At 42.8% G+C, this 26,634-nt stretch overlaps 2 protein-coding genes across 3 annotated transcripts in view; both read left to right on the forward strand.

Moving 5' to 3' along the window:
* Positions 1–546: 546 nt before the first annotated feature.
* CDC23 (cell division cycle 23) lies at positions 547–9,999 on the forward strand. Its single transcript, XM_059860070.1, has 16 exons — positions 547–698; positions 1,204–1,276; positions 2,162–2,299; positions 2,569–2,611; positions 2,971–3,076; positions 3,161–3,293; positions 4,267–4,444; positions 4,529–4,626; positions 4,857–4,938; positions 5,519–5,672; positions 5,801–5,920; positions 6,274–6,349; positions 6,625–6,686; positions 7,551–7,629; positions 7,728–7,847; positions 8,729–9,999. Exons 1-16 carry the CDS (start codon positions 571–573, stop codon positions 8,897–8,899), a joined length of 1,761 nt encoding a protein of 586 aa, XP_059716053.1. The 5' UTR covers positions 547–570; the 3' UTR covers positions 8,900–9,999.
* Positions 10,000–10,652: 653 nt separating this feature from the next.
* JAKMIP2 (janus kinase and microtubule interacting protein 2) overlaps positions 10,653–26,634 on the forward strand; it is a 33,276-nt gene continuing 17,294 nt past the window's right edge. The window contains exons 1-8 of one of the 2 annotated variants that reach the window (XM_059860218.1): positions 10,653–10,758; positions 18,768–19,031; positions 19,636–20,133; positions 21,288–21,497; positions 22,442–22,540; positions 23,232–23,378; positions 25,150–25,290; positions 26,179–26,235. In XM_059860218.1, the coding sequence (XP_059716201.1) occupies positions 18,903–19,031; positions 19,636–20,133; positions 21,288–21,497; positions 22,442–22,540; positions 23,232–23,378; positions 25,150–25,290; positions 26,179–26,235 (1,281 nt within the window). In that variant the 5' untranslated portion in view covers positions 10,653–10,758; positions 18,768–18,902. The remainder of the gene's footprint in view (positions 10,759–18,767; positions 19,032–19,635; positions 20,134–21,287; positions 21,498–22,441; positions 22,541–23,231; positions 23,379–25,149; positions 25,291–26,178; positions 26,236–26,634) is intronic. The other variant, XM_059860220.1, reaches the window with a different exon arrangement.

The raw sequence follows: 26,634 nt of genomic DNA on the forward strand, positions 1-26,634 counted from the left end.
CGCAACCTTGAAATTTTCAAAGTAGTCATCACTACAGTGAAGACCAGTGGTAGCCTTAGACTCTATACTGGAGTCAGTGTAAGAATTAGTGTCATTCACAGCTCATCAAAAACCAGAAATCTTTTCTCACGACGTGACACACTTTTCACCACCAGTGAACTTGCTGCCAGTTCAAACACAACCGGCCAATCAGGCGGCACGGCTCCCGTGCGCGCCCGCCACAACCGGCCAATCAGGCGGCACGGTTCCGGGACGCGCCTGGGATTGGTCACGGGACCCCTCGCCCTCGCCCAAGCAGAAGACTCCGTGTAGGGGCGGGGCTGCGCAGTGCTTGAGGCTTTGATTGGCCGGGCAGGCGGGCGGGGACGCAGTGTGCAGGACTGCGATTGGTCAGGCCGAAGACGGGCTGTGATTGGCCGGACCGCGGGCGGGCACGTAGTGTGCGGGGCTGTGATTGGTCTAACTGGAGAACGGGGCTGTGATTGGACTGGCCGGCGGGCGGGCGCGCAGTGTGCGGGACTGTGATTGGCCGGGCTGGCAGGCGGGGCTGTGATTGGCCGGGCTGGCGCGATGGCGGCGGCGGCAATGGTGGCCGCGGCGGGCGGTGGCGACTTCTCGGATCTGCGGGAGATCAAGAAGCAGCTGTTGAGCGTGGCGGAGCGGAGCCGCGAGCGCGGACTGCAGCACAGCGGGAAGTGGTGAGCGGGGCCTGGCACAACTGGCCGGGGCCCAGCTCGGCGGACCCCGGGCTAACATGTTCTGTGCCCGGGGAGGGAAGGGAGGGAGGATGGGACGGAGCTAGGTTTGTTTAATCTCGAGAAGAGGAGGCTCATCATGATGGGTACCTCATCAATTTTTGCAACTCCCTGAAAGGAGTTTGCAATGAGGTGGGAGCCAGTCTCTTTTGCTGTGCCTGCGGGGAGGGGACCAGAGGAAATGGCCTTGAGTTGAGATAGGGGAGATTCGATAAGATATTGGAAAATGTCTTTTAAATGTTCAGGTGGTGAGTCACTGAAATAGATTTCCCAGGATGGTGCTGGAGTCTCTGTCCCTGGAGGTTCTTAAGAGGTGTCTGCATCTGGCGCTAGATGATGTGGTTTAGGGATTACAGTGGTAGTGCTGGGCTGACGGTTTGACTTGATGATCTCACAAGTCTCCTCCAACCTTGATGATTCAATGATCCTAATGCTCTCTTTCCCTCAGGGCTGCTGAACTTGCATTCGCCCTGGAGCCACTGCCACTGAGCGAGCTGCCACCTCCCCCCGTGCTCACCGAGGTACAGGCCCAGGCTGTGCTTGGGGGGAAGTGGCTGTGAGCTCCAGAAAGTGCTGCAGCTCATGTGGGTGGGCTGTTTAATCTTAACTATGGAGGAAAATACATGATTGCAATCTCCCAAATCCCACGGGCGGGAGTCAGCGCTGAGCTCCAGTAGTGCCATAATGCTGGGAATGTCCTTTCCGTAGCGTGTTCAACAGGGCCAGAGAGCTGAATGTGCTTTCCCAGATGAAAGCATTATCTGTTACTGTGTCCTAAATTAAGCACTCTGTATGCCAAATTTGAAATCGCATGCATGCTACTTTATTTTTATTCCTCTTTACTGAGGTCAAAATATATTTTAATACAAATTATGTTTTGCCATTAAACTTGTGCTCGTTGGGACACAAGACAAACAAGTTGTGTCTCCATCCTCACCTCTGTAGGAGTACAGTAGAACTCATAGGTATATGTCCTGGTGTGTTTATAGAAGTGTAACATGTCATAAATGCATTTCAAGGTATAATTGCCAAGGAAGTGTTCTCTTGTACGTTAGCTGATTAATATTCTTTTATATGGAATTCCTGAGCAGGTTTCTTGTTTATGGTTTTTCATACTAATTGAACAGCTAAGCCTTGCCTTCTGGAATCTTGCCACAATTTGTTTCTGAAATCTCACCATTTATTTTAAATGTTCTTAAATAGTCTGTACTCATTATTTGAGAACTCTAGAACTGGATCATGTGAGGGAGTGGAGGAACTTTTCTGACTGTACTCAAACCATCTATAAAGATGGACAAACTACATTTTTAGCTTTTGGAGCAATTTCACTGATATGTTTGTAACCATGATTTTCCTAAAGTATGTCAGAGCTTCTTGGGTCTTAAAACTCTTGTGTGTCCCTGCAGGAGGATGCTCGTGATCTGGATGCCTACACGTTGGCCAAGTCTTACTTCGATCTCAAGGAATATGACAGGGCTGCCTACTTTTTACAGGGCTGCAAGAGCCAGAAAGCTTACTTCTTGTACATGTACTCCAGATACCTGGTAAGGTAGAAAAAAAGGTTGCCTCCTAGCAGTGAACTCTGCTTCCAACCCCTCCCTGGCATATCTTATTTTTTTGCATATTCTTTTGCTTGGTTCCTAATGACTACCTTGAAGTCCAAATTCTGTGTTGGGGTAAAGAAAGACAGGTTTGTTCTTTTCAGAATTGTGCTGTCTGTGAAAACTCAGTTTAAACACTGCTGCAAGTGCTGCAGCAAACATAGCAAAAATATTATTATAATATAATCTTGGATTTTCTTTCTTTTCTACAGTCAGGGGAAAAGAAAAAGGATGATGAGACAGTTGATAGTTTGGGTAAGTCTCTGGTGTCAAGAAATGCATGATGAGATTATGAAGCTTTTGTTGTTGACTCTTCATGTAACTCATCTTGGGTCTATGGCTTTCCCCTCAATTTTTTGGATGATAGGTGCTGTTACACGATTTTTTTCATTCTCTTTCGATTCATTGGCTTAATTACAGGTTGCAAATTTTCATCTATTAGATCTTCTTTTAAACTGGGTGACCAGACTAAGCAATTTTCTTTAAAATGGGGAGCATAAACACAGGCTGGGAAGCTGTCATGTCAGTGATAATTCTGACTGTACCCTAGACTTGGCATTGCTGTGGTGAGACTCCTTACTGAAAGCTAGCTGTGTGACTTTCTCTTCATGTAGGGCCTCTGGAAAAAGGACAGGTGAAAAATGAAGCTCTACGAGAATTGAGAGTTGAACTCAGCAAGAAACACAAGGCACAGGAACTGGATGGATTTGGCCTTTATCTGTAAGTGTTTGCATATATTTCTTATATATTTGTGTGGATATGCAGAATTGCATGATTCTTGTCAACCTGATACTTTTTTTGCAGGTATGGTGTTGTGCTGCGGAAACTGGACCTGGTGAAGGAAGCAATAGATGTGTTTGTTGAAGCTGCTCATGTTCTGCCTTTGCATTGGGGAGCCTGGCTGGAACTTTGCAACTTGATTACAGATAAAGAGATGGTAAAACTTTGGAGATACCAAGATGTGGTAACAAATCTCAAGAGTTTAGCCTGATTCAGTGACCAGTGTTTCTGTTCCCACAAGATTGATGTTCCCTACTGCTTCATTCTGTGAGACACTGTCAGGCAAGGCAATCCACGACTCTATATTATGTTGTAAAATTCTCTTTATCTTCAATAGCTTGTTGTGTTGTAGCTTGAGAATCTTTATACAGGCACACTTAATTTCTTATCATTCCCCCACAAAGTGGTTTAAGAAATTTCCAATTCATGTATTTTGGAAGCAGTTGTCACTGGGGTTATCATCTTGTCACATGAAGGAGATCCTCCTAAGAGACGTCCCTTTTTTGTTTTTTCTTTATCTGGTTCTAATTCCTCAGTTATTGAGCACTTCTCATAGCTTAAAAGGAAATACAGAATCGCTACTTTCAAAACTGGAAAGATAATGTACACAGCCACCTAGGAGGTGAATTGTATCTGAGAAACAAACTTCAGATATGAAACCAAGCTAGATTATTTTTCTTTCTGTATGGAATTTGAGTCCACTTCTGGAATTCTTCGATAAATTCTGGATGATGAAGTATTTAAAACAGTACTTAAAAAAATGTTTTAAAAAGTGATGCAGAAGAGTGTTATCAATTTGTGGAAGAATGGAAGTGCATATTTTATTATATAATTTTGAGTCTGCTTACATAGTTCATTGAAGTTAATGTTATGATATTGATGTTCAAACATAGGAAGAAAGTGCAGTCGGAATTTAATTGCTGAAGCAAGAGCCAGGTAATGTCATATTTGAAGACAATTTCTTCCCTGATTGACCAAATGGGTTTAAGGAAGTGACTGCAGGAAAGCCTCCAGGACCTCAGGACCATCTACTGAGTCATGGGAGGGAGGATAATGGATTCTTTGCCACGTGTAGCTTGTAGAATACTTCTGATTGTCATCTCTTCCTCCTCTTCTTTGATTCTTGCTAGCTGAAGTTCCTGTCCTTGCCAGATACATGGATGAAAGAGTTCTTTCTTGCACACATTTATACAGAACTGCAGCTGATAGAGGAAGCTCTGCAGAAGTATCAGTCTCTCATTGATGCAGGATTTTCCAAAAGCACTTATATCATCTCTCAGATTGCAGTTGCCTACCACAATATAAGAGGTCAGTGACATTAAGTAGGAATGACCCCCTTAATGCAAACTTGGCATTTATAGTTTGGTGTCCCATATGCTGTTCTTTCATCAGATATTGACAAAGCTTTATCCATCTTTAATGAGCTGAGGAAACAAGATCCTTACAGGATAGAAAACATGGACACTTTCTCCAACTTGCTCTATGTAAGGGTAAGCATTCTTCGTCTGGCCTGTCCATAGTGATGGTGTTTGTTGGAGGTATGTTAAACACTGGCAAAGCAGCTGGTGCTGTCTGGCCTCTCTGAATACTGGCTTTTCTTTTCCCAACTCCATGGAAGAGAGGCACTGTATGCATTGCAGATTGCCTGTTGCAGTTTCTTTCAAAGCATAATGTACTCTCTCCCTCTCTCTCTCATTACTTTATTCTTTTGTTCCACTAGAGCATGAAGCCTGAGTTGAGCTACCTGGCTCATAATCTCTGTGAGATAGACAAGTACCGTGTTGAGACCTGCTGTGTAATTGGTGAGAGCCAATTCTTTTACATGTCATTTTTACATCTTATTTTGCTCTATGGAGGCTGTGTAGGCTGTGTGAGGGAATCTTGGAAACACCTGAGGAAGTGATAAGCCGGCAAGGCAATCAAAATCACCACTTGGTGAATTTGGATTCAGGCAGCCTGAAAAGCAGACTAAATGACAGAGTACCCTTTTCTCTCATTTCTTTCTGAAAGCTGCTGTAATAGTACTAGGGCAAAAAGTAGACCCATGCACCTAAAAATCCCTTTATAGTCTTCAAACTCCAGTAGAAATAGTTATATATCAGGAGCAGGAAATTGATTTGTTAGATCATGACACTCCAGGGTGATGGAATCATAAATTGATTGGTACAGCTGGTAAAGGATTGACCAGAAGACTGGTGAACAGAATGCAGTTGGGTCTCTTGAGGTTTGAATTAGTTCTGTCTTTATTAGGACTCTTGTTAGGAGGTAGTAGATAATAGACATTGCATCATTTTTTCTACTTCTCTATTGGTGTTGGCTTTTGTTTGTTGGCTGGTTGTGGGTTTTAAAAAAATTATTTAAATATTATGCCTTTTACTTTAGGAAATTACTATAGCTTGCGTTCCCAGCATGAAAAAGCAGCACTCTATTTCCAGAGGGCCTTGAAACTGAATCCTCGTTATCTAGGAGCCTGGACACTTATGGGACATGAGTATATGGAGATGAAGAACACATCTGCAGCTATCCAGGCTTATAGGTACCGCTCATGTACTGCACAAAATGGTGTTTGCTTCTGAAGTAGTATCTTCTATTTTTTCTTAGTGTTTTGCTGGACTTGGTTTTGATCCTGACTTTCTGTCTAGTTTATTTCCTTTTCATTGACAGGCATGCAATAGAGGTGAACAAAAGGGACTACAGAGCGTGGTATGGCTTGGGGCAAACCTATGAAATCCTCAAAATGCCATTTTACTGTCTCTACTACTACCGACGGGCCCACCAGCTCAGGTAGAGTTGAGAATGGAGCCGTGTTTATTGGTCTTCATTCTGACATGGTTGATACTGGCTAAGGAGTTTACATGCAGGAATTAAGTTGGGGAAGGAAAAAAGCATCGATGCTTTGTGATGTGTGCAGTCCCACTGTTCCAAATCCTTTTAGTTGTGTTAGTTAACTGTTAACAAAAGCTTTGTCAGTTAAATGTTGAGGATGACTGGTCAGGAGTAAGAGTGATGCTTTATGCAAAAGGATGACAGACTGCCGGGTGTAGATTATTTTTTTCCCTTGACCACCCCCCATCTTCCTCTCATCCTGAGATCAGCTGGCAGTCCATTAAACTACCTGAAGAATTGCTCTTTTACAGACCAAATGACTCTCGTATGCTGGTTGCTCTAGGAGAATGCTATGAGAAACTCAATCAGTTGGTGGAAGCTAAGAAGGTGAGAACTGATGTGTAAGACTAGGGTGTCTTCCAGAACACTGGGTGAAATTGCAGCAAAATTATGTAGCTAGTGCTACCTAAACTCATTGGCAGTTACAGTTGGGGAAGTACTGCTGCAATATAACTAAAGCAGCTGATAAATAAGGAGTTGTCTATAGATACATGCCCCTTTTGCTGACAATCCCTGTAATTTTTTGTTTCTGATTTGCATGCTGGAGTCATGAACTGGACTAATTTTTGCGGCATGCTTGACTGACTTTCCTTCCTTGACAGTGCTATTGGAGAGCTTATGCTGTGGGAGATGTGGAGAAAATGGCACTTGTGAAACTCGCCAAGTGAGTATGTACCCTCACTGAACTGTCACGGTTGTGTTAAATGCAAGTCACACTTTGATACCCAATGATAAAATACAGAATTTAAACAAGTGGAATTGCTGTTAGCTAACATTACTTTTGGAGCTGTGTAAGAATTGGTGTCTTTAGGGCTGTAGTGACTGCAAATTTTGGTGTCCAGCTTCATCTTTGTTTCAGTCAGGATAACTAGAGGGAATGATAGCATTATGTGGGTTGCAAATGACTTCTGAATCCTGAGGTGTTTTTGAGCATGCAGTACTAGCAATTGTATTTGTTGTATTGCAACTTAAAAGCAGACCATGGCTGTAGATGATGTATAAAATTGTAGTTTGATTTTATTTTTCTTTCTAGCATATGGCTGTGACATTGGAAGAGGTCTAATGTGAATACTGTGACATCAGCACTCATTTTATTTTGGTGGGGATAAAGTAGTATAAAGTGAGAAAAGAGAAGAGGGAAAAAAAGAGGCAAATGAAAAGTGAAACTGCTGTACAAATTTGGGTTGTAGCAGGGGAAGAAGGAGCACTGGAGGGAATAGTGAGTAAGTAGAATGGGAAAGGTTTGTTAAAAGGTTTAAAATGCAACAGAATATACAAAGGCCTCTGCTGTGGTTGTCACTGCTTCTAGCTGTCTAGTCACTATCTGACTGCCTCTGTGTCTGTCAGCATGACTGCAAACTGGATCATCTCTTTCCACAAGGGGTAGTACATGTTGCATGTCCTGCAAATTCTGAAGGAAAGGACCTGGCTTTAATCTGGGTCAGGGTGAGCAGGTACATTCTCGTAGACCAAGAAGGTCTTCAACAGGGCAGTCTTGATCCAGTGACCCACTTTTCTTCTTTTGTAGGTTGCATGAACAGCTGAATGAATCTGAACAGGCAGCTCAATGCTACATCAAATACATCCAGGATATCTATTCCTGTGGGGTAAGAAGATAGCTTGGGAATAAAAGGAGAAGTAAACATGGTGTACAACTACTTTGGAAGGCACTTACAAATGATGTTTTTTACCCCACTCACTGTAGGAGGTAGTGGAGCACCTGGAGGTCAGCACTGCATTTCGTTACCTGGCCCAGTATTACTTCAAATGTAAACTTTGGGATGAAGCCTCAGCATGTGCTCAGAAATGCTGTGCCTTCAATGATGTGAGTACCTGCGCAGTCTTTGGTGCTTCTTTCTTAAGGGATCTATGACCTTGACCTTGGCTCCCCTCAGAGTAGAAAGAATCTTCTAAGAAGAAATGAGGGCTGCCTGCCATACAAGTCGCATCCTGAATGGTGGTTGTCATCTATGCCTGATCAGTTATGCTGAGTATGGTTGATAAAAGTCATGGAATGTGGTGTAGATAATGAAACTGAACCATACCTCATTGGAATTCACTAAGTAAAAGAATTTGAAGCATCACATGGCAGTCTTAAGGCTGCTAAAAATCTTGGTGTTGAGGAGGTAGTGGAATGGTCACAAACTCCCACACACTGGGTGGTGGTGGTGGTAATTTTAAAAATTTTTTCCTCGTGTTCTGTGTGTAGATGGTGCAGAGAGTATAATAGTACTTGGGTTTTGTGTGCAACTTCATACTCTGTGATGTTATGTATCTGTAAGTGGGCAGTTTGGGATTTTTAATTTCAGCCTAGTGGTAGACACTAACCATGAGTGCAGGGTGTTTGGCCTATCCTTGACAAAGCTGCCTGGAGCTCTCTATAACCTGAATTCACCTTATTTGAAGTTTTCCCAATCTACTTTTTGCTGGAATATTTAGACAGCTTCAGTGGTTGATGGTTCTGTTCTCTGAAATACCCAAGAAACACACCAATCAGGAGTAAAAGGAGGAAAGACTAAAATGAAAAAAGTGACTTACCTTAACATTTCTAAGGAGCAGAAGAAAAAAGAATTGAGAATGGCTTTTATAGCTGGTAGCCTTACAGAATGACAAGCTACTTTAAATTACACTGCTTACATACTGAATTTGACCCAGAACCCATCCATTCATAGCTGTATTGTTCTGTTTTCTACAAATTAATTTCAGACTAGAGAAGAAGGAAAGGCCCTGCTGCGCCAGATCTTACAGCTTCGCAGCCAAGGAGAAACATCATCCACAGATGTTGCTGCTCCCTTTTTCCTTCCTGCATCCTTGTCAGCCAACAACACTCCCACACGTCGTGTCTCCCCTCTCAATCTGTCTTCTGTAACACCATGAACAATTCTGATACTTCTAACTTGTGCATTGGATGTGACATTGCAGATGGGACATGCAACCACTTCTTTCTAGGGAAATTGCTCCTTTTGTTGTTGCCCTCACATAAAGGGAACGAGTTAGCAGAGTCCACAGCTGAAGACAGATGGGCCCCAACAGGGAAAGGGGAGCCTGATGTGAAAGTGCCTGTGCTGCAATGTGAGAACCTGTTCTACTTCTCACCATGTCATTCCAGTCAGAGGGCAGACATGTCCCACTACACAGGACTACTAAGTGAGCCATTGGGAAGAGCTTGTCTGAGTTAAAATACATTTAAAGTTTGATTCTGCCAAGTTACCTCTGGTCTTTACTGCACTTCTTTGGAGGACCTCTTAGTGGTATCACTGCTGTCCTCATCAGGAGCTGTTACCTACCTGACTATGTAATAACTTTTGCTTGTCTTGAACTACACAGGAGACGTTTCACAAAAGCAGTAGAATATGCACTTAGAGATAGGTCCCATGGGTAAGTTAAATGTCAGAGGAATCCCAAGTAGCTACAGGTGACAGCTGTCTGAGTTCTCACTGTAGATCTGATGGGTAGTTTTGTCTTTCAGTAGAAAAGCAGTTGGGATAGCACAATTAAAAAAATAATGAAGTTACAGTTCTTGGGCTTTGTGGTGCAGGTTCCATGTGTACTGTAGCAATGGAATCAAAAGAACTATAATGGATCATTTTGTTAAGGAGGCAAAAAGATAATTATGCCTTTGTTCCAGAATTAGTGTGCTTGTTCACCCCTATAAATTTACAGCCACACCTCTATGTCTGTGGCATGACTTTAAATCAAGGACAAAGCATTTAAAAAACCTTTCCCATTTAGCCATAGCTTCCTGTGTTTCTTGAGACCAGTTGTAGAGGTGGGCACATCAGGAAACCTGGGTCACAGCCATGGGCCCTCTGTACAATGCATTTGCAACATGTCCATGGGGCAGAGGGAACCCATGTTCTTAGTTCTGGGCATCTTTAGAAATTACTGTCCCATGTTCCATAGTATCCATTCAACAACCCTTTCTACTGCAGATGGTTTTAAACAGTAAAACTGGATCTTGATGTATTTTCCAAGAACTCTCCTAATTCCTTGCAAACCTGAGGATATCAATGACACTATTATAAAATTGTTGTCACAAGGGGCAAATTGTGCTTGATAAACTTGGTACTGGCTCTCTGCGTGGGGGTTAATGTGCTGGTGGATAAGCGAAGTGACTCATTTAATTTACTTGTGCTTGTGCAAAGCATTTGATACTGTTGCTTCCACACGGTGTCCTTGTCTCTAAGCTGGAAAGACATGGATTCGATAGGTGGACCCCTGGGTGACGAAGATCACAGTCCCAAATACTGTGACCATTGACGTGCTGTCCAAATGGAGACTAGTGATGAAGTGTGTCCCTCGGAAGCCGCAAGGCCTGGGACGAGCTGTAGCTTGAGGCCACGGGGACTCCGGACGCCTCGAGTCACCGATGGTCCGGGGGCTGCGGCCCTTTGCCCTCAGAGGCCGGCTTGTGCGGGTCCCGCGGGCAGGGAATCCTGAGGGAGCCGCGCGCTCCGGGCGCCGCGGGCACCCCTCGGCCGGGGCGGCCCGCGCTCCCCGCGGCGCTGCCGGCGCTGCCGGGGCGCAGCTGCGGCGGGGCGGGCGGGGCTGCCGCAGCCCCGGACCGGCAGCGCAGCCTCGGCCGCGGGGCGGCGGCGGCGGGGCGGGCGCGCGCCCTCAGCGCCGGCGCGCAGGAGGCGGCGGGGCCGGTGCGGGCGCTGGAGCCGCCGCGGCGGCAGGAAGATGGATGCGCCGTGCTCATCCCTCGCCGCTCGGCATCTTTCCTTGGCGGCACGGTGAGCGGCGGCGGCGGCCGAGAGGGTCGCCCGGTGCCCGCGGCTGTAGAACAATGACCGGCCGGCTGCGGGGGGCCGGGGCGGCGGCGCGGAGGGGGAGAGGAAGCGATGGAGGTGATGGACGGGAGGGGAGCACGAGCGGGAGCCGACGTTGGTGATGGAGAGGAGATGGCGGGAGAGGTGTGGCAGGCGCAGCCCGCAGCCGCCTCAGCCTCCCGCCGGCCCTGCACCATTGTATGCCGCCGGTCATTGTCCGCCCGAAGCGGGCGCGGCGCGCTGGGTGCGGCGGCCGGTGCAGGGAAGGGAAGGGATGCTCCGGGGCTGGCGGCGTTCGGCGGAGCCCGGCTGGGCCTCGGCGCCGCGGAGGAGCTCGAGCGGAGCGAGGCCAGCGCGGCCCTGCAGGCGCTCCCTGCGCTCGTTTCCACTCGCGGTGCCTCTGTGCCCGCTCCCACGGCGGTACTGGCCAGCAGAATGTTCTTAATTGCACCTGTACGTGTCCTGGGCTGTCAGGGCTGGCGTGTCTATGTGTGAGAAGGCATTCTGTCTTGCAAACACAGATCCCGCAGAGTGCATCTCTTTGTACATGCAACGCATGCCTTTTTCACAGCCACTGATGGAGGAAACCTGCCTCTTGGACTGGTGTGCAATTTATCCCTAAATTACTGGACTGCCATTCCTCAGTTTCATTTTGGCCACTTACGACAGATCTATATCCTATATTTGAGTTACCTTCTGATAGCCTGTTTCTGTTTTTTGCTGAGAATGCAAATATTTAAAAGATGCTGCTCATACCTGACAGGTTGGGAACATAGAAACATATTTTAAAAATTTATTTTGACCTCTTTTAAGGAAAAAAAAAAGAAAAAAAGAGAGGCGCATTTTTTAAAAACATTTGCATTCTGGTGCTATCCTGTGCCTCACCTGTAAAGTGACATGTTGGACTTCCATTCTTAACATCTCTGGTTTGCTGGGTCAGATTCTGCCATGGTGCAGGTATCAGGCTTGATCTAAGCATCAAGGTAGCCTATCAGGAGAATGTTTTATTTCTTTTCAGGCAATAATGTGAGGTTTATTGTTTCTGCTCTGACTCAGGTTTTCATTCTATTGATCTGGCCTACTTCTCCGCATAGGAATTTCAAACTCAGGGCTGCTGTGCTGTAAATGGTACTCAACCTGGCTCAGACAGAACACTTGCTGATTTTAAAAGGTTTTCTAGGAATGGGTATGATTTTGGAGAAATCTGGTAGTGGTGAGACAGTCATTGTTGAAGAGGGCACAAGACACAAGTGTAGGAAAGACATTCTGTACTGTTCTTGTGAGCGAGCAAAGGCCTCCTGAAGATAAGGGGAAGCCCCATATCTCTCCTGGGGAAGACAGCAAGGTTGTCACCATGGAGACATGAAGGAGAGAAAGTTAAGAGATTCGGACTCTGGCTGGCTCACAGAGTGATGTGGCTCCCTGATCACCTACTGGGAGCTTTGTTTCTCTCTTATTGTTTCTCTCTTATAACCAATAGGCAGTGAATGTGTATGTTGGATGAAAGTAAATATCTTGAAAAAGTATAAAAGCAATGTTGCTGTAATAAATCTCTCTCTTGCACCCTTGTGATGGAGTTGTGGTACTTTGTGCTGTGTCGTGCTCTATAACGACACGCAAGCACTCTATCAGTAGTTCTGTGTCAATCAAAAGATGCCATGGGCACCTTGATGCAAGGACATCAAACTATTGAGAGTGGATCCAGAGCAGGCATGGGGAAAGATCTTGAGGACAAGCCTTAGGAGGAGCAGCTGATGACATTTGCTTTGTTCAGCTTGGAGAAGGCTGAGGGGTGACCTCATCACAGTCTACAGCTTCCTCAAGGGGGTCAGCAGATGGGGAGGTGCTGATCTCTCTCTGGTGACCAGAGGTAGGACACAAGGAAATGCAATGAATGGGCACCAGGGGAGGTTCATACTGCACAGTAGGAAAATCTGCTTCATTGGGAGGGTGGCTGGGTACTGGAACAGACTTTCCAGGGAAGTAGTCAGGGCACTAAACCTGTCAGAGTTTAAAGACTATCTGAATGATGCTCTTAGTCATGTGGTTCAGTATTAAGTGGTCCTATGAGAAGCAGGGAGTTGGACCAGTGGTTCTTATGGGTACCTTCCAACTTGAGATACTCTGATTCTACTCAAGCTGTGTGATTGGAGCCAGTTCCATCCTTGCTTCCACAAGAAGCAAAATCCCAAGGAAAAGCCTCAGGGAGGAAAGGCTGGAAAGTTTTTGCTGGGATTTCCATAGGAGTTACCCAGTGGAGGTGGCTGCCAGGAGCTGTTGAGAGATTGCCCCTTTGACTTTGTCTGTTTCCCAGAACTGTGGCAATTTGGTGGTCTGCTGGGATTCCCTGCCTTGTCAGCAGAACTCCTAGCAAAAAGGAGTAGACTGTCAGTGGCATACTGCTACCTCTCTGACTTCCTGCTGTGTTTTGGTAGTGCCTAAGGAAGAGAAATATGGCTCTCACCTTGGAGATGATTTTGAGCCACGTATTTCCAGTGTCCTCTCCAAGCCTAAGTTCAAGCTCTGTGATACTGCTAATGCATTGACTCAGCCTCCTTTCTGAGAACCTTGCCACTGTCACCTTTCAGTGGCTTTTGATAATCTGTCTGCTTTCAGAGGCCATTCCCAGCTAAATAATCTTCTGTGTAGGAACTTTGGTATCCTGCACATTAAGAATTGAACATAAGGTGGGGCTTATGTATGTATGGTTATGTATGGTTGTGTATGGTTGTATTTTAAGGAGGTGATTGGCTATTTTAATTTGTAAATATATGCTGGGTTCTGGTAGACTTTTTACTTTCAAGACTTCAGTGTAGCTGGAAAGATGCTGCATAAGTTCTCTGTCATTACAAAGCATATGTGACCTTAGGGTATTCAAATCAGGAAAATGCTGTGAAATGTAACTATAGAATGATGCCCAGAATAATTTTCAATTTTGATCTCTATTAATTAATTTAATAGTTGGTATTGTGGTTTAGAAAGTTACAAAAATAGTCCTCCAACTGTAACAAAGGTGTGGGGATGGATTCCACTGCTGTAAGGCCAGTATAACTCAGATGTAGCTTGAGCAGTTGAAATCCAAGTAGTTTGTGAATTCTAACCTCTGGGGTTTTCCCCTCTTCTTTTTAACCAAACTGTGTGAGCCTGAAGATACTTTCACTACTCAGTCATGGTAATTTTTAATAGTGGTAAATATTTTGCTTTCTATTGGCTTTGTGAAGTTGTGAGGCAGCAAAACAGCCCTTGTCAGATGCCCGAATTTTGAGTCACTTTCCAGTGACATTGTATCTTCTATATCCATCAGATTTCTCTTTAATCTTTGTACATGGCAGTGCAATATTTGTACTACAAGACTGCAAACCAAATGTTTTTGTTTTAAAAACCAAATTTTAAAATATTTATGTTAATATTATTTACTTGAATTTATAATTACGTGTTGCATTATGTGTTTTGAAATCAATAGCCTCCAAGCAGGTAACATCTTCAAAGTTCCTCTGTAAATCTATATCCCTTCAAGGTTGTGTCTTTATCAGATTATAGCAAATTTATCTTCCCGTCTTCAGAGATGGATTCTCTGCTACCTTCTCTTTATAGGTCTGTGCAAAGCATCTGTACAGTTCTCTGTTAACAGCTCTCAAAATCCAGAATCCATGAGGGTAGAAAAAAGTAATTTTGGTAGTACTTCTAGTTTCTGTATCTTTAAAGTCTGTTTGAATTTCTCCTTTAAAATATAAGGACTACAAATCTTTGCTCCAGGAGGTAGGGCTCTAAATAGAAAATTCAACAGCACACTAGAAGAACCATGAGAAAGCTCTGTGGTGCGGCCACACTGTACGCTGTCAGGTCAAATGAGTGTAAACACAGCTTCTTTGGAAATGACACAACAGTGTGGATCATAGTCTGCAGTTTGGACTCTGAAACATCCAATGAACTTGAAAGGAAAAATAAAACATGCAGTATTTTCAGGAACATGGGCTTTCAGTTCTTCTCACTAGAAGCGGTGATGCTGTATGGTTTGCTTGCCATGCATTTGGATCACTGGTGGGTTGCTGAGAAACCATCACTCATCCTGTAAACTTTAGGATCTGCACTTTCTCTAGATCATATTTGGACATCGCATTTCCCTGTGTTGAGCAGTGTGCATCAGCCATGGTCACAAGAGAAGCGAAGTGAACTGATGTATGTGACCATCCACACAGTGGCATTTCACAAGAGGCACACAAGTGCAGCACACACTTTAGTACACAGCTGTGCAGTGAAACCTTCTTAGTTAACAGTTTAACAAATACCAACAAATAAGGAATGTTAATGAAGATTAGATAGACTACAGTTCCTTTTCTAACTTTGGATGAAATGTACTCTAATAAATAATAAAGCATGATGTGCTTGAGAAAATTATTAGGATAGAAGAGCTAGTTTGGTATGGCAGATCTTTTATGTTAAAAATGATAATGCAAAGTATAACAGAATCTCAGATTATTTTATAAAAAATATGAATTATTTGAAATAATTGAAAGCAGCTGATGCTAAAATGCATGTTGGCTCACATTTTCATTTTATACATTCCTTCCGTCTCCATCCAGGAGGTAATATCTTCACCTCATACTCCATTTCTCAAGCTATTAGTTTATTTTTTGAAATTGAATATTACAATACTCCTTGAAGTGCTTAAGAGAAAGACATGTTAAACCTTACATTGCATGGACTTCAAACAAAGGGCCTAAATAACATGGAAATTAAAACTGAAAAGAAAAAAAAAACTGTTGTTGAAAAAAAAGAAAACAGTTCATTGTAGAGATCTGTGTTGTTAAAAGTGAATGTGGGAGGCCAGAGTACAGATTTTTTTTTTTTTAAATCTACTTTAAAACCAATGTCTGCCTTTATTGGCTGTATCAAGAGATGAGCTAAAAATGGCAAAGACTTCCAAAGTTAACCTTATTCCTTAAGTAGAGAAATTCCTTAAATATCTGAGTTTTTAGTAGTGAATGTAAGATACCTTCCTCTGGTATCTGTAAGACAAGAGGTGATCATTCATATAGCCTTAGAAGGAAAAGGAAGGGTTTTCAGGAGAAGGATCTGGGGCATGAACTTTCCCTCTCTGTTGTTTTCTTGTTTATATGCATTTCAATTAAATAAAATAAGGGTTTTGTTGGGTTGTTAAAATCAAACCAAGGAGAGCCTGATACTATTAACTCCATGAATTGCAGTGTTTCTCTTCTAGGTGGTGCATGTTGTCTGTTGGTTGAATGTGATCCACATGCATAAAATAATGCTCTAAGTACAAAACCACTAAAATGTTTTGTTAGGCCCCCGTCTTGCAGTGAGCTGAGCAGGTTGTTAGAGCTTGTCCTTGTTCTGACAATCCTGCCATTCTTATGTAGAGCCTCCAGTCAGTATGCATTTGCATCTTATGCTGAAAAGTACTGATTCTGAAAAATGTCCACTTGCTTTTGGGATAGGGCAGGATTTTCTTTATCACTGTTAGTGTTCTCCGTGTGCATTGTGTTATGCCAACTTCTAGGAAAATAACTGTGTGAGAAAGAGACAGATGGTATTTTAGCCACAAAATACTAGAATATTGTTTTAACAAATCTGCTTAGCTTTGCTGTGGGTAACAATAATGCTTCTGTACCCTTTTTTCTGTTTCCATGGAGTCACCAGCTTGGATAGGGCTTTTTTGGTTCATGTTTTAGAGCAAGGGCCAATGGTAATTTTAGCATGAGCAGCCAGATTCGTCCCATATTCCTTGGGTAGAGCCTCATATCCAAGGGATATTGTGAGCTCCATTCATTTTAATATTCCTGAAAATTATTATGGTATTGATTAGAAATCTAACTACAATACAGTGATTTTTGTGCAGTCAAAATCAGAGGGTGGTTAGGATTTGTCCTGAAGAGCTGTTTGTCAAGCCTGAGCTGAGTTTTTGGGTTGATGTTGACATGCTGAATTACGATATAATACTAAAATAATGTAACTCATGCTTTTAATCACAGTTTTCATTAATTATGTATTTTGTTATGTGCCATAACACACAGAGAATGATATGCAATAATTAGGGGTTGAATTTTATTCTGAAAAAATGCAAAACATAGATGAAACCTGGTAAATAAAATCCAAAGCAAAGACTTAATTTAGAATTCATTCAAATCCCACTAGGCAAATGAGACAGATTTTGGAGGCACAGAGAGTTGTGTATGCCTGGTGCTCCTGTTGTAGCTAACAGAGTTGGTGAATGGGAAATGGGAATTAGCTTAGGTGGAAATACTATTTCCTTAAAGTATTGCCTAAGACTGGATCAATCAACAAGCATGAATCCAGTCTGGCTACTGGAATTTCCAGCAGGTAAGCACTCTAACTGCTCCTCTAGTTCCAAGGGATTTTCACTATTTTGTGGGAATAGAAAATTCTCTCAGAATTGTTGCGGATTGTTGGCAGAGATGGTGAAGCTCAGAAAGGTCATGAGAATTTGCCAAGGATGAAAAAGCTTCTCATAATACTCTCATCATGCTTGCCACATTCTGAAGTTCTGGTTCTAGAGTGAGGATTGGGATCTAGAGCCAGGGTGCTTGGATCAGCACTTGTGATTTGGAGCATTCCCTCATGTTAAAGTTACTTAACCTGAATTACAGCTCTCTTTTTCTGATGGAGAGTTGGGTCAGTGGGTTTTTAAATTAGCATGTTAATAGTTTTCTTGGCAAGAGCTGAAATGCTGGCTCTGGGCTCAGAGAAAAATAAGTTTAGATCAGAGTTTTTGCTTGTTCACATAGGTAAATTCTCTTCACAGTGGAGTCACTCTGAGCAGAACCAAGTGTCTAAGAGCAAGGTGTTGGGAGGAGCACATGTATAAGTTAGGGTTTCGATCTGCTCTTGCCCTCAGAAAGCAGAAAATTGTAACAGATGTGTGCAAGTTTTTGTTGAGTTAAACAGTCTTTCATATTTGGAGGTCTCTTCTGTTTTAACATGGGAGATTATAATTCTTTTTATGTTTTGTACCTAAAGCAAATACAATATAAAAAAGTAATGTGCAACCTGACAATAATGGAGGCCTGGAATCTAGCACTGGAGCACTAATCATTATTGCTGGAAAGTTTCACCACTACCACTACTACACTGTGCTCTGTCCCATTCTTTGCAGTCTAAATGTTTCTGCACTTTGCCCGTCTCCAAACTGATATACCAGACCTCCAAACATTATTTCAGCTAGCAGCCACAAATGGGAATAATAATAATGCTATAAAATTAAAATGAATGCAGGGATAATTATGATGTTTGTCCAGAATTTAATTTTTTACTGTTAATAACCAGATGTTAAAACCCCAATTGCTAGACTAAAGTGTGATATTGTCATTTCTTGCCTCATTTGTAAATTAGGATCTTAATCCTCCAAAAGGCATAGGCACTCATTTCTCACTCCATGGGAACAATTTCTAGTCTAAACAGGCCCTTGCATGTTACTCTTTTTCTGCTTCCACAGAGACCTGGAATGCTGATTGAGGACTTCACTTGCCTTTTCCTCTTGTGACAGATGGTAGCAGTGTTGTGGAGAGTCTTTGAGTTTGGCACAGGATCTTGAAGAGGATCAGGGGTTAGGAAGGGGAAGAGAATGGTATTGTTGGTAGATCCTTGAGATTAAAGCATCTAGTTTGTGATTAACTCAGACTGCAAGGATTGGAGTAAATAACCCGTCCCTTCCAGTCTCGTACTCTTGGTAGCACTAATCTTTATGGTAAATGAACACCTGTCTTCAATGCATGGCGCCTCTTTCTGAGAACAGAAAAGGGCAAGCATGGAATTCTCAAAAGTGTGGCAGGCTGGTGTTCAGAAGCATGATTGTGCTGGGATCTGCCTTGTAGGTTTTCAGGCAAAGATTGCAGTGTTTTGGAGATGGGAACGCTCTGTTGTGTTCTGTAAGCACGTGAGCTGTCCAGATTCAGTGTCCTCTGACAGATAATAGCATGTCTTATTTCTTGCAGGGCTTCCAAAGCAGCTGAGTCCAGGACCTTAAGGAATGTCACACAGTAGTTACTGACCTAACTGACACTGAAAGGAACAGAAGAAGATGGCAATCCATATTTGAAATAAACACGTGGACTCTCTGATAAAAAACCATGTCAAAAAAAGGACGGAGCAAGGGCGAAAAGCCTGAGGCGCTGATTGTTGCCCTACAGGCTGCCAATGAGGACCTCAGGACTAAGCTAACAGACATTCAAATTGAGCTGCATCAGGAGAAATCTAAGGTGAGTGACAGTTTGGTTTTAAATAAAAGTGTCTGCTGAAGAAGACAAACATGTGGAAAAAATAGTAGCACAGAATTCAACAGAGGCCACACAACTCTTTGCTTAAAAAGTGGTCTGATTCTTTCCCAAATTGCAACATTTACTATGGATGTCCTATGGCTTCCCTGGAAAAGACTCCATTTTACTGAGCTACAAGTTGGAGAAACCTCTGTCCCTCAAATGGAGCAGTATGTAAAAATTGTAGGAATTTTGCTTTTTCCTGAGCCCTCCAGTTTTCTGGTGAATTTGACTGCTGGATTAAAAAGCTTTTAGACAAATGCACACATATATACGGAGTCTTATTTCTGAAGGAAATATTAAAAACACACGTAGCATCATTGTGTGAGGCAGGACACCTGGAGAAGAGAGGGCTTTTTGTTTGAGTAAAAACAATATAATCTACATGAATACCTCAGGAGCTGGCCTATATTTTGTTTTAGGAATATGGAGGATTGTCTAGGGTCTCAGTGGGGTTTTTTCTCAATTTGACATGGATGTGTCTGGGTGGATTTGTTTTGATAACGTTACGTTGGCAGCAGATGACTTTCATTTTATCTCAATGTAGGTTGCTAAGCTCGAAAGAGAAAAAACTCAAGAAACTAAACGTATCCGCGAAGTGGAGCAACGCAAGCAGACCGTGCAGATCACAGAGCTGAAAGCCAAACTCCATGAGGAGAAAATGAAGGAGCTGCAGGCTGTGAGGGAGAACCTCATCAAACAGCATGAGCAGGAGATGACAAGAATGGTGAAAGTCCGAGACAGTGAAATCCAGCGCCTGAAGTCGGCGCTGTGCGCACTGCGGGATGGGAGCAGTGATAAAGTACGGACAGCGCTGACTATTGAGGCTCGTGAAGAGGCCAGGAAACAGTTTGACTCTGAGCGCCTTAAGCTTCTGCAGGAAATTACTGAACTGAAGTCTGCCAAAAAGCAGGTAGATGAGGCCCTTAACAATATGATCCAGGCTGACAAGATCAAGGCAGGCGATCTTCGGAGTGAGCATCAGTCCCACCAAGAGGCCATTTCCAAGATCAAATGGGAGAGTGAAAGGGATATTCGACGCCTGGTCAGTAATCAAAACAGTTCATGTGTTCTCTTAGGCTGCACGGAGTTTGCCTTTTTTGTCTCCTAGCTTTTTCTGCGTAACAGATCTCTTGCAATGCAACTCGCTTTGAAAAAGTATTACAGATTTCACACTGTCATTTGTCAAGAATAAATAGATCACAGTGAGTCAGCTATAACACTGTTATGGCGGTTAACAGCTTAAATTAGGAGAGTGATTGGTCTAATCCATAAGGATCTGGCTCTCTGATTTGTTAATACATGCAAGGTGCAAAGGGTTAGATAAAGAGCATTTGCATCTGCACTTGCAGGTTTTCGGTTTCTCCAGCCTGTGTTATGGTATCCTAAACACAATAAACCATGGCAGGAGAGGAGATATCTTTTGGGTTGGCCTTGGTGTAGCCTTCAGTAATTTCTGTGGAAAATGAACAAAAGGCTCACACCAGCAAAGGTGCATTGTTTCCCTGTGTTGTGTTTTGGAAACTTCCCAATTTGTGCTCCCACTTAGGCTTTCCAAACCATACTGACACTTGCTCACTCCCCGTTCCCTGCAGTGGGGTGGAGAGGAGAATTGGAGGCACAAAAGGTAAAGATGAGATAATGAGAGGAGAGTGACTTGGGTGCAAAATGCTCACCGTGGAGCCTGTGACCTGACCACAGCCATGCTACCCTCATCCAGAAGGCAGCCCTTCTCCCATCCCCAGAAAATGACATGAGATGATATAGAATAACCTCTGGCAATTGCAAAAATTGACCTTGTCCTGGCCAGAACCAGGACACATTGTCATGTGGAGAGCTGGACCTGCTTGTAATGGTATAGAGTTGAGCTTGAAAATTGGAATTCAAGAATTTACATTTAAGTAAAATAAAAAGGAATTTAAACTGTCAAGAATTATTACCTCCCCCCCACCCTCCCCACCCTCCAATTCACTGTCTGCATCCTAGAGGTGTATTCTTGTGTTGCCAAAATGCTCAATGAATGTGCTCCTGTGCCAGATTATGAGTATGGCTTAGACTGTGTTGTTTTACAGGCCTGGTGCAGTATGGTAGAGCATATTTGAGGGGTGATCACTGCTCTTAAATAAACCATACAATACAAATTGGAGAAATGCTGTTGCCTTCACACAGTAATATTGTTCTGGTGTTTCTTTCATTCAGATGGATGAGATCAAGGCTAAAGACAGGATCATATTTTCATTGGAGAAAGAACTGGAGACACAGACAGGCTATGTGCAGAAGCTGCAGCTGCAAAAGGAAGCTCTGGATGAACAGCTCTTTTTGGTGAAGGAGGCAGAGTGTAACATGAGCAGTCCCAAGAGAGAGATCCCAGGAAGGGCTGGAGATGGTTCGGAGCACTGCAGCAGCCCTGTATGCAGGTTTTACTGGTCCCTGCAAAACAGTAGTGTGGATGTCTGTTTCTTTCTGACATACCTTCTCAGGCCCTAGGAAAACATTCCCCGTCATTCACTACAGACAAGTTAATGTCCATAGAGTCTTCAGAGGGCATGCTAATTGGACAAAACTTTGTACTGCTGGTTTTCATCAGTTGTTCTAGTCACAAATATAACACATCCTAAATAATCAGAGCCCCTTTGAAAGAATCATCGATGAACCTAACTACCTAGATAACATGCATCCTCAAAACCAGATGGAATTACAAGGATGAGCAGGGAGGGGCAAGGAAAACGCTGGGCATGGAGAATCTGTGAGACCCTTAGGAGATCCTCCTCTTTGTCTGTTTCCCCCAGACAGCCCTTGGGTGTCATTCACAAAGCACACAAGTCACCCATTGTGTGACTAAACAGAAGATGTTTACACAACCAATGCGTATTTAAAAGCATAATGTCATATATACAAATGAGAAATAAGAAAGTAAATGTAATTGATACAAAAAGGGTTGTCCTGGCTTTTTCACCTGAGATAGTGGCTCAGCAAATAGAAGCAATCTATAGGAAAAGGGAAGAAAAATAAGAATTTTTTAGCTTTTTTTGTCTCTGTCATAAAAATTTGTCATCTGTTTGGCACCATCTCTTTTTTTTTATAATGGCTTAAAATTTTCAATTAAAGTATCCCCAAACCAGATACTTCCTCCTAAATATATATATATATATATATATATATATATATATATATATATATATATATATATATATATATATATATATTTGCCAACATATTCAGTACTGTGAAAGTCCCTAAAGATAATTTGTTGATGATGACAGCTTAGGTTGACTATTTTTTTAAGGATTCTTTTCCCAAGCATGTATTTTGAAGAGAAACAGTAGCTGTGTGACATTGTTGCCCATGCACAGGACTTGCGCAGAAACCAGAAGAGGATAGCAGAGCTGAATGCCACCATTCGGAAGCTGGAAGACCGAAACACGTTGCTTGTTGATGAACGAAACGAGCTGGTATGTGAGCTTTTGCACTGGCAGACAGAGGAGGTTGAGAGCCATGGGGAAAGGCAAAGAGGATAAAGCTGGTGATGAACATGCCTTGTCCATCCATCAGGCCCATCACTCAGGAGGCTGAGGAGGACTATTTATCCTAGAATAAAACAGTAATTTCATTGAAATTACATGAGTACAAAATCACAGCAGGAGGTCGAGGCAGCAAGGCTTGTAGTATTCTGTATGAATGCTTCTGTTCCCTCCTTTTGAGCACACAACATGTGCTTGGTGACTTACCTTGTGCATGGTGAGACTTACCTTGTAAATGAAATAATGTCTGTTAGGTCTGTAGTCCAGTATTTGACCATGTTGAAAATAGTGAAGTACTGAGTCTGGGAAGAATTGACAACTTTGAATTGATCCCTTTATGTGATTGTCTACTCTGTGGTGATACCTGTGTGTTGAATTAGGACCCTGGCTATTTAACCTGTTTATATTCCATACTTCTCTGCTTAAGGATGAGGGTGATAAATTGAACTCTTGATGAGCTTTTTTATTCCTGAGCTAGAAATCTTAATGCACTCCTTTCATATCAGTTTAGCCAGCTTCAATGTTCTTTATGTCATAATTGCAAAATAGCTGTCAAGATTGCAAATTGCAAATATATTAATGTTTCTCTCATGACAATTATTAATTGCTATTATCAATCCAGTTGAAGCGTGTCCGAGAAGCTGAGAAACAATGTAAACCTCTTCTGGAAAAGAACAAGTGTCTCACGAAGAGAAATGATGAACTTATGCAGTCTTTGCAGCGCATGGAAGATAAACTCAAAGCAGTCACTAAAGAAAATATAGAAATGGTTGGTACTGAAGAGAAAAATGAGTATTATTGGAGGATCTATGTATTGGTGGTCACATCTGCATAGTGCATGATGTATATGAATAGAGAATATGCATTGCATATAATGTGTAATACTATTGCTAAGATACAGCCACGTTTTGGTCTGTATTATTGTAGACTTACATACCATAACATTGTGTATTATGCATACATGGGCAATATATTTACATGAATGCATAATCACAGTCTTTAATTATATTTTCAAAGTTAGAATATTGAGTGTCAATCAAAAAAAAAACAAAAGAAGAAAATGTTATATCATTGAGGCATGTCCTCCTGTGCTGTTTTTTTAATCTGGAGCTCAAAAAGGAAGAGTGTTAAGAGGAGCACTGTTAAGAGTGATGTTTTCAGCCAGAACGATGTTCTTGCAACGTGTACACGTTCCTTTTAGAGCTGATGATGACAAAGTAAACTTCGGGTATGGCACTAAGCACATAGAATCTTTCAGTAAAACATATGCGTGGTAGGTGGGTATGGGAAAGGGAGAATGGTGGTGTTTAAATTTGGTTAGGGCTATACATTTCCCATGTCAGGGCCATATGAAGTGGGGTCAAAACTGTTATGTCTGTATATCCTTGATTATCAGTCTGCTTCCAGGCCCTATGTTCCTACACAAGCATTGATGTGGCTTTGGCATTAATGAAAAAGGAGGTGGATGTTCTGGGTTGCCAGATGTAAGCTGGCAGACTGAGATGACTTCCCTTGCTAAAGGTGTTCATGGACCTTGCCCTGACCTGTAGTGACCACTGTCCTGAGCAGGCTGAGTGTTCTGCAATGGGAGCAGCTTTCCTGCTGATTAGGCGGAGGTGATCAGATTCACTTTCCTGCCCCACAGAAAACAGACTTTAGCGTTACACAGTTAATCCACTTAAGGACTCTGCAATTTACCCATACCTAGAAAACAGATAAACTTACTGCAGGTGTCATGGGTCAGAATTATTCTTCCACAGCTGTGGCAGTGCAAATCACAGTCCCTTGGAGTCTCCCACAGCAAAGAGAAAGGACTCAGGAATCTGCATCCATTAGGCATCAGTGGGCAGTACCACTGGTGCATATCTGTGGACACAGTGTACATGTGCTCACTTAGCTCCCTGACATCTGCTCTTCGCGCTACGGATGCGCAAATCACGAAAGCTGTCAGTGGCTAGAGCAGTTCTCACACGTTGTAGCCATCTCCTTTCCCACATGTGCTCAGGAGCAGGCAGGATATTGACCTGTGGTTAAAATAGATCTGTTATCACAGTTTTTGCCTTTCCTCCTGGTGTGACTGGATGCATGTCTTTAACATGAGTAAAGCAGGTCCATTGCTTCACTGTGTATTCAATGTGCCTCACATTGAATATCAGTAAGGACATGAGGTCGTGAGAGTAGATACTATCTGCCTACCCACTGGACAGGTTCAACTCTATTTGCCACACGTGGTGGCATCTTGATGTGTGGCCAAGGAAGAGCTATGGTATGTGACCTTTAAGAATTGTAGAGGCTGTATTGCCACATGGTAACTAAATAGCTAAAGCTTTGTTGTTCTGGTTGAAGAACTCAGCCATGCTGTGGTATTTTATTGTTAAGAAGCACTGATGGACATGAATAAAAAAATGGTGTAGCTGAGGCATTTTTAAAGGTCTGTATAGCTGAAATGAATGAAAGGTGATGTTTAGTTTTTAACTGAATGGTGGCCTTCTAATTGCTGGATCTTATTTTATCTCTTTTATCTTTTCTTCTTACCACAGAGAGAAAAAATAACATCACATCCTCCTCTAAAGAAATTAAGATCTCTCAATGACCTGGATCAGGCTAATGAGGAACAAGAAACTGAGTTTTTAAAGCTTCAGGTCATAGAACAGCAGAACATAATTGATGAGTTAACAAGGGTATGTCCAGAGCACAAGGAAATTAGGAATGATTGCTGTGTACAGTTTACCACTGATAGTATTTCTTCTTATAACTGGTGGTCTGAGCATTAATACCTTACCTGCTTTTAACATCTGCAGATGTTTAGCTGTAGGTATGCATGTGTGCAGTTTACTGAATTTGTAGTGGAGCATCAGCCCCTACAACTCAAACCATAACACTGTGAATTGAGCTCCAGAAAGGAATGCAGACTAAGAGCTGTGGAGCTTGGGAAGGTACCTACACGTTCTCAAGGCAGGGCTGTGCTGAGGTGTTTTACCATTATAACTAAGTCATGCCTAAAAAGTTCCCTTAACAAGAGGCCAGCCCACCGTGCCATATCATGTGCTGGAAAAGCTTGTCCCACTAGACAGTGGGTTTCCAGTTCTTCTGTCAGTTATGCTGACAGTTCCTTTGTCAGTGAACTTTGCATTATGATACTGAGGAGAAGGATTCCAAAGGAGGCTGTTGTCTCTTCAGAGTTATCATTGCTAGGAATGGTGAGATCGACACTCCCATCGTTTAATGGCTTTGAGACAGGGGCAGCATCTCCTCATCAGGGAAGGCAGACAGCCCCTTATACAGCGCCCAGACCCATGCACCAGGCCTCCCAGTGATTTTAGAGGGCAATCCATCAGCTCCTGTTGTTTGACAGCTGCTCAAGGCAAATGCACAAAGTCTTTTTTCAGGTGGTTTTCAGGTGACACACATACAGATTTGGATATGAATCCTCCCTTCTACCTGGAATCAGATTCCTGTTTGAACATATGGAGAGAGTCACTGGAACTTCTATTATTTATTTCCTCCATATATTTGGCCATCTGTCAGCTTTAAAGAAGAGAGAGTAACTTTTTAATCTTACTTTCTAGGATAGGGAGAAACTCATTCGTCGGAGAAAGCATAAAAGGAGCTCAAAACCAATCAAGGTGAGATGAAAAATTGTTTCTTATTTACAGTGTTCAAGTAGCCTGTGTAGGAAAACACACTAGCAATCTGATTAAACAGAGCTTTGTGGATTATAACAATCTGCTTTAGTGATCAGGTTTATAAATTCCTTAGTTACTTTGGGAAAGCTTTTTAAATCCACTTTGAAATTCTGTTAAGGGTGTGCAGCTATTTTATTTTCAGCAAAATGGGGCTCCTGCCCCATCCGTCGTCCTTCCCATGCCCGCCCCCCCACCCCACCAGTAGTAATAATGGTCCTTCCATTTGGTTTATATAAGTATTGGTCTCAGGGTCTGTTATGCTGAGAGGTATTAACATTATGAGAATTTTTTTTCTCCAATCTATTTTTCGCAGCACATATGGACTAAAGCCAAATCCTT

The sequence above is a fragment of the Haemorhous mexicanus genome, chromosome 15, assembly GCF_027477595.1.
Source record: "Haemorhous mexicanus isolate bHaeMex1 chromosome 15, bHaeMex1.pri, whole genome shotgun sequence".
Classification (NCBI taxonomy): Eukaryota; Metazoa; Chordata; class Aves; order Passeriformes; family Fringillidae; genus Haemorhous; species Haemorhous mexicanus.

What these genes read in the sequence shown, in the direction of transcription:
- CDC23 (XM_059860070.1), top strand. Translation starts at nt 571, where the DNA reads ATGGCGGCGGCGGCAATGGTGGCCGCGGCGGGCGGTGGCGACTTCTCG. An exon ending in TGAGACAGTTGATAGTTTGG is followed by an intron (nt 2,612 to 2,970) that starts GTAAGTCTCTGG and finishes CTCTTCATGTAG; the next exon opens with GGCCTCTGGAAAAAGGACAG. An exon ending in TGATTACAGATAAAGAGATG is followed by an intron (nt 3,294 to 4,266) that starts GTAAAACTTTGG and finishes GATTCTTGCTAG; the next exon opens with CTGAAGTTCCTGTCCTTGCC.